A 12,806-nucleotide genomic window follows, 5' to 3' on the forward strand; every position below is an offset into this window, starting at 1 on the left:
TGCACTAAGCTCGCCACTTTCAACCTTTTCAAGGTCTGTTAGACTTCGATGACGACGATTGCTCCTATCCGCCCATAACTGTGCGCAAGAACCCCAAGGTGCGCTTTAGCTCCGGACCCATACACGTCTATTCCACATTCTCGGTCACCGACTACGATCGCCGCAATGAAGATGTCGACCCTGTGGCAGCCTCGGCTGAATACGAGCTCGAGAAGCGCGTCGAGAAGATGCATGTCTTCCCCGTGGAATTGATGAAAGGTCCTGAAGGTTTGGGTCTCAGTATTATTGGCATGGGCGTTGGCGCCGATGCAGGTCTTGAGAAATTAGGCATCTTCGTGAAAACAATTACCGATAACGGCGCAGCAGCGCGTGACGGTCGCATACAGGTATGTTCAGCAATTCCCCCGAAGTTCTTCCATGCCTCTAACTCTCGATTTGGTGCAGGTGAACGATCAGATCATCGAAGTAGATAGCAAAAGTCTGGTAGGTGTGACACAAGCCTACGCAGCATCCGTATTGCGCAACACATCCGGTCTAGTCAAATTCCAAATCGGACGCGAACGCGATCCCGAGAACTCGGAGGTAGCGCAGCTCATACGACTGAGCTTGCAAGCCGATCGTGAGAAAGAAGAGCGCCTAAAGCGGTCGGTATATAAAGGCTTCCCCACCGATATCAGTTGCTCATAATCCCAATGTCTCGTTTTAGCCAACAAGAGGAGTACTTGAGACGAACCCTCGACTATTCCGAAGACTCCACACAGCCCGTCTCTGCTAATTCGAGTGTTTGCGAAGGTCCCTCCAGTCCCGTGCAGGTCGAACATCCCATGGAGGTGGAGGCTACGCACTCACAGGAGGTAGAGTCGCTTAAGCGACTGCTACAGGAGGTAAGCGTGACAGTTTCGATGGAGTCTCGTAGAAATTTTTAATTACCTTGCAGCTGTGCTAAAATAAAAATCGTGTTCTCTTTTTCTCTCCTTTGCTGAATTTCAAAATTCAATTTTACTTCGCGGATATATAATGCAACTGTATTTGATTTTGAAATGCAGCATAAAGCGGTAATTGGTTTTAAAAGAAATAATAATCACAAGAAAACTCTGAAAATGTAGAGCACAACTCGCCAATAATTTAATTCGATTTATTTTGATTTTTACCAACTTCAATTTTAATTTAATTAAATGAAATTTTGGGTGTAATTTTGAAGACCCGCAAAGTAGTCGAATATACATATGTTGTTTGGGGCGAGAATTAATACAAGTCGGTAAAGAAATCGATCTAGACATGTCCGTCTGGCCGTCCGTCTGTCTGTCCGTCTGAATGAACGCCTGGATTTCGGAAACTGCTGAGCGCACATTCACCAAAATTGATATGCGGACGCTCCAAGCTCTTAGGCAACCCCAGTTTATTTTAATTTTTTGATATTGTAGCTGTTATATATTTATGCATTTATATAGATTTGAATTGACTTTTTATTTGCCATAACGTATTGTTTCCTTACTTTTATCATTAATTTTTTGGCAGAGTGAAATGGGTTGCCTGCTCAAGGACGAACTAATACAGAACCTGAAGCGGAAGGTTTGTTTGATTTGATTTTGATTTCGTTGTTACAAACATCAGTTGATCATCCATTTCATCCATTGCACACAATCCGATTAGTGAAGCTGAACCCGAAACTAATCCCATCTCTTTCTCAACCTTCGCTCGCAGCTGGTCAAACTAGAGACAACTGGCAATGAGAACGAGTTGCTCAGCGAGCGTTTGCGCCAGAGCGAGCGAGAGCTCGGCAACATCAAGAAGGAGGCTGCGAATCTGCAGAACATGCTGCAGCAGTCCCAGGCCCAGTACATGGCCTTGGACAAGAAGTACAACAAGGCGAAGCGTCTGGTGCGCGAGTATCAGCAACGGGAGCTGGACATGTGCCATCGCGAGGAGTTCTATCAGCAGCTGCTGCAGGAAAAGGATACCGAGTACAATGCCCTGGTGAAGAAGCTGAAGGATCGCGTCATCAATCTGGAGCATGAGCTGCAGGAGACGCAGCGCAAGGCCGGCTTCCCAGTCGGCCTGCCCTATGACAGTGCCACGCTGAAATTGACGCCACAAATGCTGCGGAAGACGCCGCCGAAACCGCTCTTTCATAAACTGGAAACAGAGCTATCCGACACGGAAATATCGGATCTGTCGCCAGATGGCGATGGCGTCAAGACGGCCACCGTGGAGCGCAAGGTGCCAGTAAAGGATGAGCTGGATGCGGCCGTGCCACAGCACGAGCTGCTGGACAACTCTGTAAACAAGACGAAAATCGAACTGGGTGAGTTCTTGAGATTTCCTAATTTCCTATTATCCCATTGCTCATTGAATCACTCGTTTTGCTTTGCGCGCTTCTTAAGCTGTAAATAAGGCCAACATAATTTATTAAACCACCTTTATTTCATGTGTCCAATTTTTTGTCTCTGTGCTAAATGTGCGCTCTTTTTCTTTTCTCTCTCTCTCGTTCTCGTTCCCGATTTCTCTTGATTTGGTTTTTTTTTTAAATATATATAATTTTTTTTTGATTTTATTGTGCCGTCTGTGCGTTTGTTCGTTGTTTTTTATTCGACGTTTTTCGTTCGCTTCTGTTTCCATTTTCTTGTCGTTCGTTCGCTCGCTCGTTCGTTCGTTCGCTCGATCGTTGTATTTTGTGATTGCCACGCCCACCACTTTTATTATGCCACACGCTGCGCCCTCATTTTTGCCTCTAAAAAAAAAAAAACAACAACAAAATACTTCCCAAAAAACAAAAACCGCACTCTGCAAATCGAACGCAACCCGCAACCCGCAACCGAATCGAATCACAAATCACGTCTAAACAAAAGCCTCCCGTGGTGGTTTAGCCAATCGCCAGCTGCCGTCCGCCAATGGCTCCAATGGCGCCGCGAATGGCAACGGCAATGGCAGCGAACTCAGCCAGCAACTGGCCAACGGAAGTCTGGCTAAACGGAGTCGCAGCAACAGTCGAAGCTCGGATTGCACGCTGGACGACAGCGATGAGGAGGACTCGGCCCTGAATTTGGCAACATCTGGCGCACATGACACCATCAGCCTGTCGAACGGCAATTCGCATCTGTTGGCCAACGTTAACAATTTGCTGCAGCACCATCCGCCAGCCTCCAATACGCCCATAGGGGGTGCAGTTGTTACTCCCACGAACGGGCATTTGGGGACCACGACCGCCATTCTCTTGAACTCCACATCGTCGGCTTCGTCCAGCTCGTCAAATCAGTCGACGGCACGTGAGGCACAAATCAACCAGCTGTATGCGCAGGTCCACAAGGATCCGAGTAAGCAGCAGCAGCAGCAACAACAACAACAGCCGCAGCAACAACCACAACAGGCCGCAGTCAGCAATTTGCCGAGCATCTTTAAGAACGTGCTCGGCTCACCGGCAGACAATGGCGGCCTGAACGACTTCCACCGGGGCAGCATGACAACCTTCGGCACTGGCGCGGCCAGCAGCAGCAATCGAGATCTGAACAGCAGCTATGACTCCATACTGGGCTCCAATGACAAGTTGTCGGAGAACGAGCAGGCCGAGAACTGGATGTATCCGAGTAGGCGACGAGTGGCGCCCAATGGCAGTAAACTGCCTTCGTCCACATTCACCGAACAACTCAGTCAGGCACTGTCCGATCGTGAGAGGTGGGTTCTAGACAGACAGAAAACAAATCACACAGACATAGACACAGACACACACACAAAAACCATTCTGAAATGCAACTGGTTCAACTGGCTCAACGTTGCACTCTTACAGGCGCCTGGGCGATGGATCCTCGCGGCATTCCAGCGACGATTATACGGAGATCAACAAAAGTCAAAGTGTGGCGGCGATCAATTGCAAGACGTTGATCAATGAGATTCGTCAGGCGGTGAATGAAGCGCAGCCAAAAGGTGAACTATGCTAAACGAATAGAATTGAATTGAATTGCATTGATTTGAATTGAATATGAAACGGTTTATTCCAGTAGTTGATCCCTCAATTAGAGATGACACGACTAACCTAAAATTACAGACCCCCCACACCCCACCCCCTGCTCGAATCAGATAATACGTAGAGATACGAGCATATCGTCATATTGTCATATTCATACACAAATTCCCAATATACTTACATGCATAACATACATACATACATACATACATATATGTACATAAAGGTGTTGAAGATTTTATTCGTTAACTGTTATACTATGCGAAAGTGTTATAAAATTTTACTAATCGAAACTTTTCAATTTGTGGCATTACATAACCCGAAAAAGCAACAAATTACTGTTCTATGAAACTGTTATACAACTAATAACCATTTAGCTCTTAACTCATAACCCATGCGCTCTCTTTCATGCTCTCTATCTCTCCCCTCACTCTCTCGTTATGTGTCTTATTGAAAGCCCGTAATAATCATATGCTCTCTTGCCTGCTCTCTCTCTATCTCTCTCTCTGGCTCCATGTCCATCTAATATAATTGGAACCTTTCCATAACAATATACTATATGCTAACTGTGGAATTATATTCTCTCCCCTCTCTTTCTCTCTCTCTCTCTTCCCTACCACTGATTTATACACTAACACCAACAACGAAATACACAACTAAAGTTAAACAAGTCGTACCACAATCACTCTCTCCGCCCGGCACAGTGCCATGGCAACAGCAGCATCAACAGCAGCAGCAGCAGCAACAATCGGCGCATGCTACCGGCCCCCCATCGCCCACCAGCATGTCCTCGGGCTGCTCATCGCCCGGCTACTCGCCGAGTCGCACCCTCGATCTATCCGGTTCGAGTTCGAGTTTCTCGGATCGCAAAGCGGCCGCCGGCTACAACTATAAGGGAGGTCCCGTGCACGAATGGAGCAAGGAGCAGGTAACTACACATACACATAAGTCTACAAAAGCGGAGCACACACTCACTCCAACCTCACTCTTATACTGCAGGTTGGACACTGGTTGATGGGCATTGAATTGGAGCGCTATATACCAGTCTTTAAGGAGCACAACGTTGAGGGTGGCGCCTTGCTCACGCTCGACTCGAAGGACTTCAAGACTTTGGGCGTGTCGGGAGATGATAAGCATCGCTTGAAGAAGCGTTTGAAAGACTTGAAGGCCAGCATCGAGAAGGAGCGCAAGGATATGGAGAGAGAGAGACGCGAACGGGAGAAGGCCATACGCAAGGCCGAGAAGAAGGCGGCCAAAAAAAAGTAGTTGAATTTTAGTCCATAAGTAACAAAGTAGCCAAAAACCAAAAGCATACAAAGTAATAGTATATGTATACATAGCACACGTATATATACCTACATATATAGATATATCGTATGACAGTTATATATAAACTATATATATATATATATATACATAACGTCTAGTTTAATGCATGATGAAGAAAAAGGAATAACAAAACCAAGCATAATTTATTTGTACAACAACAACAACAACAACAACACATCTATTATACATACGTACTACATTTTAACTTATTGAACCTAATGGAATTTAGTCGTAATTATTCTAAAACAAGGAGTACGAGATGGAAACAGGAGAGCAGTGAGCATTGGCAATGAGCAATGGGGGCGTAGTTCGGGGCTACCAAAAGAGTAGCGTAGATGTGAGGAACAGACAGACAGACACAAACACACACACACACACACACACAGTAACAAGAAGCTATACTATAATCACAAAACTAACAACGTTGGACTGACTGATTTTTATGATTAATTTTAAAGGGTATCCACGAATTCTTACGCGCCTCTCCCTCCTTTCGTTCATCTTCCCTGTTCTTATTTGTCTTTTCAAACCAAATTAAACACTACGAGCAAACGAAAATTGTATAACACTTAAGGAATTCGCTGAACAGACTTGAACAGTATAACAAACTGCTTCAAAGAATTTATTATATTACGGAAAGGGAAAGAAAAATATAAATGTATTAAATTTATATTAACATGATTAGTTTAAGCGATAACAGCGAAAGCAAACAAAGCATAAGATAAACGCAAACGTCTTTCTTTCAATCTAGTAACGCATAATTATTAATACTATACATACTATATATACAAATCTACTGTGTAATTTAAATATAGCTCATATTCTCGTATTCGTATTCTATTATAGTAGTTATAGCAGCGATTGTATTGTATTGTATTTGTATTTGTCAAGGCATATATTGTATGGAAAGTGTGTGCGTGAGTGTGCGTTTACTTTTATGAACATGAATATTATTATTACTATTAACTATTACACTACCCCAAGCTAAAGTATTGTATGCTATTCTATTCTGTGTGTACTGTGTCGTCTGAAAGTCATTCTAAGTACTTAAGTAGCGCGCTGATTTTAGAATTTGGCATTTTCCTGAAAACTGTTCTCCTTGTTCTCCATCCAGCTATCAAGTTATCAGACGTAATAATTGAGAGCACTTGGAGCAGATTGTAATTTGAAACACCCTCTTGATGCAACTGATTTGCCTGAACAGTTTGCAGTTTCCGGAAAATTGAAGCAACTATATTTTGTAAGCGACATCTGTTTCTTAAATTACCTTATCTTTTGAGTTCTGTATAATTGTGTATAGTTATATGTTTTACTGTGTTCTCGTATACTTTTATAATTTGAACCTTGTATTTGTGTTTGTCTACCTAGTTTTATTTACTCTAGACTTCAAAATCAAATTTCTGAAATGCGTTGCAATAAAATAAAAGGAATATTTTAAACCAAAAAACAACTCGGACTCCATTCGCTTACCAAAATAAAAGGAACCAACTCAAGAGCAATAGATGGACTTTGTTTCCACTCTTTTTCAAACTTTTAATTAACAATTATATAAAACTCAACGACCGTAAACAGTTTTTTATCAGGGATCGCAAATAGGGATTATTTTGTTTTTCCAAAGCGAAAAAATCATTAATTTTGAAAAAACGATGTTTATACCAATATCATTATTTTAGGATTATCTATCCATTCACAATGATTTCAAAATATTAATTAGTTCTCGAATTGAGATTTATATAAAAAAATAATCACTAATCATTATTTTATGAGTTTTATTATTTTGCTTAAAAATAATGATTTGTGGTTGAGTTGTAAAGTGTAACTCCAAATTAATCATTATATTGTAAGCGAATTTGACCGGGACTGGTTATAACGAACAACATTTCTTTAAATAAACTAGTCCGGATCAAATTGGATCAGTTGGATATGCCAACTAGTTTCGTCGTAAAATGTTGCCAAAAAAATAGTCACATTTTTTTCAGTATTATATAAAAAGCCAAACAATTTTTTGCTGTTTCTTAATCTTATTATAATTTGTTTGCTAGTTCTACAAAAAATTTGTGTTATTTTTTAAACAAATGTTTAGCATATTTATTGAACATTGATCTGTTTTCGAATTTACTTAATGGGCTAGCTAGCGGTAAAGGAATTCCTTAATAGACATTAACTATAGAGGAAATGCAAAATCAATTCTGGAGCATTTTCCTACTATACGGTTTTTCCAAAATAAGATCTATAAAGAAACCCCCAACCCTGCGCCACAAACGTTGCTTGACTTTGATGTTTTGAGAAAAGAAAAAAGGAAAACCAAATTTAGCAACTAGTCTTTTTGTTTCGATTACCGTAATTAGCATAACTAACTTATAATACTTAACAAGTTATATATATGAATACTCGCTCTTTCTTTTAAACAATCTCTCTTCAACTCTCTCTCTCTCTCTCTCTCTCTCTTAACTCTTCTCTCTATATTTGACTCTTAAACACCCGGCCGGCTAAGGCGGGCGCTTCACGCGCCCCAAACCGTCGGCGGGCAGCGCATATTCACCGCATGTGCATTAGTCACTCGTCTCGTCGCAAGTCCTTAATATAGCTTTTGAAAAGCTCGCCTCTAACAGTGCCCGAAGAACCGTTATAACTTACAAAAGAATAAAAATTACCATAACGATAAATAAAAGTACATTTTGTGGATGCAGGAAGCATCCAGTCGAACACGTTTGTTGTTTCATAAAACGCTCGAACGATAAAAAAAAAAATTCAAATACGAGGTGTTGAAGCAGAACGTGGGAGGCATTAAAATTAATTGAAACATTACAAAACAGCAAAATGAAAACGTAATGAATATATTTATATAAATTTTGTTATTTGTGACAGATGTTTTTCAGTTGACGTTTATTTTTTGGGTAATTGTTTTGTACACATTTTTTACATACTCTCGTATATTTGAGAAAAAGAAATGACAAAAAAATACGGACAAACAATACGAATATCAGCTTAAAACTCACGCAAAACACTTTTAAATTAAAAAAATAAAAATAAATAAATAATGTATTTTAGCTGCTGCCTTGAAATTCTTAAAGAGGTCAGCCAGCTTATAAAACACAAACACACACTAACGGAAAAGCAAAAACCAAAAACAAAACACCTATGAAACACATTCGTGCCTTTTTCATTGCGAAAAACCGTCCCAACATAAAATGCACAAAGGATTGTCTAATCTCCAGAGAACGCAGAGGCTGTCCCATCCGGAAGAAATTGCAGAGCGTCTCTTAAACACACACACAACACTCTCTCTCTCTTTGTCAATGAAACGAAAAGGAATCCCACAAATGCCTTAACAAAAATCGTAAAATTATATTACCCATTAGATATGATTATGAGTTCTTAGTTTGCTTGTAGTTTTGTAAAAGTTTACAATTTTCGATCGTTTCGCAACCAAAGTCAAAACTGTTTTTGTGGCGCATCTTAGACCGGGGTTTGACAATATTTATTGATTGTTTGGAGGGAAATCAATAGTTTAAGGTCCTAATACCGCTAGCCCTTGAAAGTTCTTCATTCAATTTATCAAAAGTTATAATTAAAGTCAATAATAAAAGGCAATATTTCTTAATTCAAAAAACAATTTGAAGCATTGATCACAAAAGTAACTGTCCTCATTTTGGATATCATCCGATGGAAAATTGATTGAAACTAAAAAATAACAAATCGTCTGAGCTTTGGGTAAATTAAATTGAATAAATTTATAAGTCAACAACCAGAAATCATTTAAAATCCTTATTTAAACTCATAATTACTATATACATAACAGTACATACATAAAAAATTCAATTTTATTTAAAAAAAAGTAATGGCAATTTCTTTTAAAAATATATAATTGATAACAATAACCACAGATAATATGATAGCAAACGATATATATAATATATAATAAACATTATTAACGGAATTTAATAATATCAAACAAAAAACGTTAATCTCCGTTTGACAAAAATATACACCATATGGATCCATTTTGAATCGAGAAAGTCGGCACAACACTTATCCAAGCTCCCTTCACTTTTCACCTAATTTATCAACATGAACTATTACATATTTCCAAAACTGACCATCTTATTGTTTGGCATTGGAGAAAACATTAGTCGAGCCAAAAAAAAGAGGTACTTTTCTACGCACAGAAATGTAGGTTTTCAATACCAATGAGTTTATTTAATAGGAGTCTAATATTTTGGTAGAAAGCATGCGTGGATATTGAAACTGTTATGAAATCTGGTTTCCCTATAAAATATTAAAAAAAAAACTCTGAACTGTGCGAATGATTTGTGCTCTTCTTGTTGGTTTAATTTTTCTCCCATGCCATTGTATCGTTTTGAAAATATGTAATAGGTATGTTAATAAATCGTTTTGTTTCAAAAGTTGTTAATAATAAGTCTACACTGTTACATAGCATTAAAATAGAAATGGAAATACGTTATTTTGTTTTATTTTTAAATGAAATCCTTAAGTTTTCGTTCGTTTTTTTTTTTAAATTTATTATATTTTTTGAAAAGTTGCTACAAAAAACACTTAAAAGTTCACAATATTATCTAAAATCAGCTGCTGCTTCATTTTTTTTGGTACCCCTTTGGAAAATTGCAATAGAACTTAGAATTAGTTTAACCAAACAATTAATACTACGACTATGTACTAGGAAGAACTTTCGCTCTATTAAGCTAAACGAGATTAAAGCAAACAAAATTCAAACACAAATTCAAATTCTGAGCAAAAACGAAAAGTAATTAAAGAAATCATCTAAAATCATTCAGAATTATACACACAACTCAGCTAATGGATTACGAGTATATTTCCAAAAATAAACGTAAACATTTAAAATGCAAACACTCTCTCTCTCTCTCTCTCTCTCTAACTGTTTATGTTGTGGTCAACGGAAAGGAATATACGAGTACAGTGCGTTCCATATTTATAAGACATCGATAGAGTTGAGGACAAGTTTCCAATAGGCTGTCGCAGAAAATTCTAGTCTAGCTTGCTTAATATTCTATTATAGTTGTATGTCGTGGAAAAGAAGGTGTTTTAAATATTTATCAAAGCTTGTAAGTCTCTGTTCACGTTGTTAGATTTAAGCGACTGTCTCTGTGTGGCTTCAATTAGTATTTAGACAATTCCAAGTAATAATCAACTCAACTAACGTCCGATTAGTGGCTTTAAGATTATGGAATGACAAAAATCGCCAAAAAAGTCAATCACGGATCGCAAAATAAAGGTCCATTTTCCCGGAATTTTGCACAAAGATTCAATGGTTAATTCCGAGTATGAAAATCTGTATCTGAAAGTTCTGGTCTCTGCCAATTTGTTAATAATATATTAACAATAAAGTGTCTTGTAAATACTGAACGCACTGTCTACACAAATTCAGGCTGCGGGTGGCCTGAGCGGTCAAGTGATCGGATCAGATCGAGCGGTTCGTTGTCTCTGTTATCGGTACAGCGTGTATTTATATATGTATAGTATACTATATATACATATATTTGAGTGTGTGTGTGTGCGTTTGTGCATTGCACGACGTGTGTAAACAGCGATTAAAAACAACAACAACAGTAAGAATGACTACAGAAGCAGCAACAACCAGTTTTGTACTGATCTCCGTTTATGTTTTTTTGTATTCCGTATAATTCCGACAAACGGAAGAAGCGCAGGCGCAACCGTCGGCACCTTTTTGTAACGCTCGCTTATCAAATGTGCAGTCCATACGTGTGCGTGTACGAGTAGATGCCTAAAATATTTCGCCTCTCGAATATTCCACTTGCATGGAAAGTTTTTTGTCTAACATCTGTGGGATGTTATTCCCTTATCTATCTATTTGGAATTTTCCATGCAGACAGCAACTATGAATTGAATTTTGAGAAGTGCTGCTGTGAGTGGCTTCTGTTCGCCGATTGCATTCGGAGAGGGAAGTTTGGTTTGGTTTGCTTTCTGGTGTTTTCTGAACTTATCCATTCGCCAAACGATGAAGATGTATTTGATGCATCGAGCAGCTAAATTTCACAAAAATATCACCTCATACCTAAGCATTATACTCAAGTTTTCGATGACTTCGCCAGCTTCAAGAGTTTCCAGGAAAAAATCTAATTTTATATCTGAGACTCTTAGAAAGCCGCTAAATCTGCCATCCAAAGACTATCTATGTATCTCGATAGAAGCAATTCAAATATTTTTTATCTTATTTTTTTTGTAAAACTGCAACCAGTTTTAGGCGCTTTAATGGCTACACTTATCCTGCGCCTCATTGGTCAATCGAAAGGTAGTGAACAGCACTTTCCGGATTTTTATTCAGATGCCAAACAAGCTGTTCATAAATGCATAACTTTTTGGCTTTTATGAGAATTATTTCCGAAATTTTTAACTGACATACTTAAATTACACTTATTTGCATACAAAACTTTATAGATGTTTAATTATGGATGGCGCCTTTTCAGGAAGTCTTCTCTTCATCTAATCATCGTCAACTTAAGAATTTTAAGTTCTTTTCAATGTCACTATTACGCATACATCAAGGAGCACTCTCCCTAATATCTTTCAATAATCCAGTCTAGTTTTATGCAAAATGGAGAATTTTTATCTCTACGTGTCAAACGAATTTTTAATGTTTAAAGCACTTCAAACATTGCAGATGAAATTCTTAAATTAGAGTACAGGTACACTTATAAGTACTTTTCCATCGGACTGCTCGATACATAGTAGTATCACTTAAAAGACAAAGTTGTTTCGACGCAGTTAATGTCAGAAATTATTATTAGTATCCCCATTCAGTTTCGGCGAGGGGTTTTCTCAAATCCGTACTAATCACTAGTCAGAAGACTAGGTCTAGGATTAGGTCTAATTATCAAATCACTCCCAGATCAGGGTCTAACCGTTTGACAGGCTTTCAAGACTGCAGGGATCTTCTGTCCACATCGTAAACCTTTAGTATTTGGGTTGGTCCATCAAACTGTTGACTTTTCCACAACTACACTTCTTCCAATTGAAATGTCAACAAATAAATGAGTAAGTATTTAAATAAAGTGCATGTTTCAATTGATATTGCTTCAGAATTAAATAATATTTACTCCAAATACTGGAGTAGCGAAAAGAGGCGTTAACGAATGCAAATAAATTGAATGTTGGAAAAGTGTTTTAAACCTTGGATGTAGTCTTAAAAATGTCGCCTTTCTTAGGCAGCCACTACAATACACTACAATAAATGTTATGTTTCGTTAAAGGTCCCTTGAAGCATGGAAATACAAATCAATTGAATTATAAACATGCGCTGCTCTGCTGTTGTTTGTGATTGAATAATAATCAACTTTTGTTTTTGCTTACGTCTCGCAAATTGTTGAAAAACATTTCTAATTAACGATTGCGCAGGAACCCCTGTAGCTGTAACTAACTCGGCAGTCTCGTCAAAACAATTTCTGGCCGCAGCACATACCTATAACAGTGGCCTAGTCTAAATAAGGGCTGATCTTAATACGATTATTCAGGTATG

The 12,806-nt window shown here is 38.6% G+C and overlaps 1 protein-coding gene across 2 annotated transcripts in view; it reads left to right on the forward strand.

Moving 5' to 3' along the window:
* Positions 1–6,698, forward strand: part of LOC115633036 — a 48,333-nt gene extending 41,635 nt beyond the window's left edge. Inside the window, exons 5-13 of one of the 2 annotated variants that reach the window (XM_030530381.1) lie at positions 34–386; positions 445–644; positions 707–884; positions 1,047–1,055; positions 1,705–2,305; positions 2,850–3,672; positions 3,785–3,921; positions 4,624–4,889; positions 4,961–6,698. In XM_030530381.1, the coding sequence (XP_030386241.1) occupies positions 34–386; positions 445–644; positions 707–884; positions 1,047–1,055; positions 1,705–2,305; positions 2,850–3,672; positions 3,785–3,921; positions 4,624–4,889; positions 4,961–5,227 (2,834 nt within the window). In that variant the 3' untranslated portion in view covers positions 5,228–6,698. Of the gene's footprint in view, positions 1–33; positions 387–444; positions 645–706; positions 885–1,046; positions 1,056–1,518; positions 1,573–1,704; positions 2,306–2,849; positions 3,673–3,784; positions 3,922–4,623; positions 4,890–4,960 lie in introns of both variants that reach the window. The other variant, XM_030530380.1, reaches the window with a different exon arrangement.
* The last annotated feature ends 6,108 nt before the right edge of the window (positions 6,699–12,806 follow it).

Source organism: Scaptodrosophila lebanonensis, unplaced genomic scaffold (assembly GCF_003285725.1).
Source record: "Scaptodrosophila lebanonensis strain 11010-0011.00,11010-0021.00 unplaced genomic scaffold, SlebRS2 tig00001415-arrow-pilon, whole genome shotgun sequence".
NCBI classification, from domain to species: Eukaryota; Metazoa; Arthropoda; class Insecta; order Diptera; family Drosophilidae; genus Scaptodrosophila; species Scaptodrosophila lebanonensis.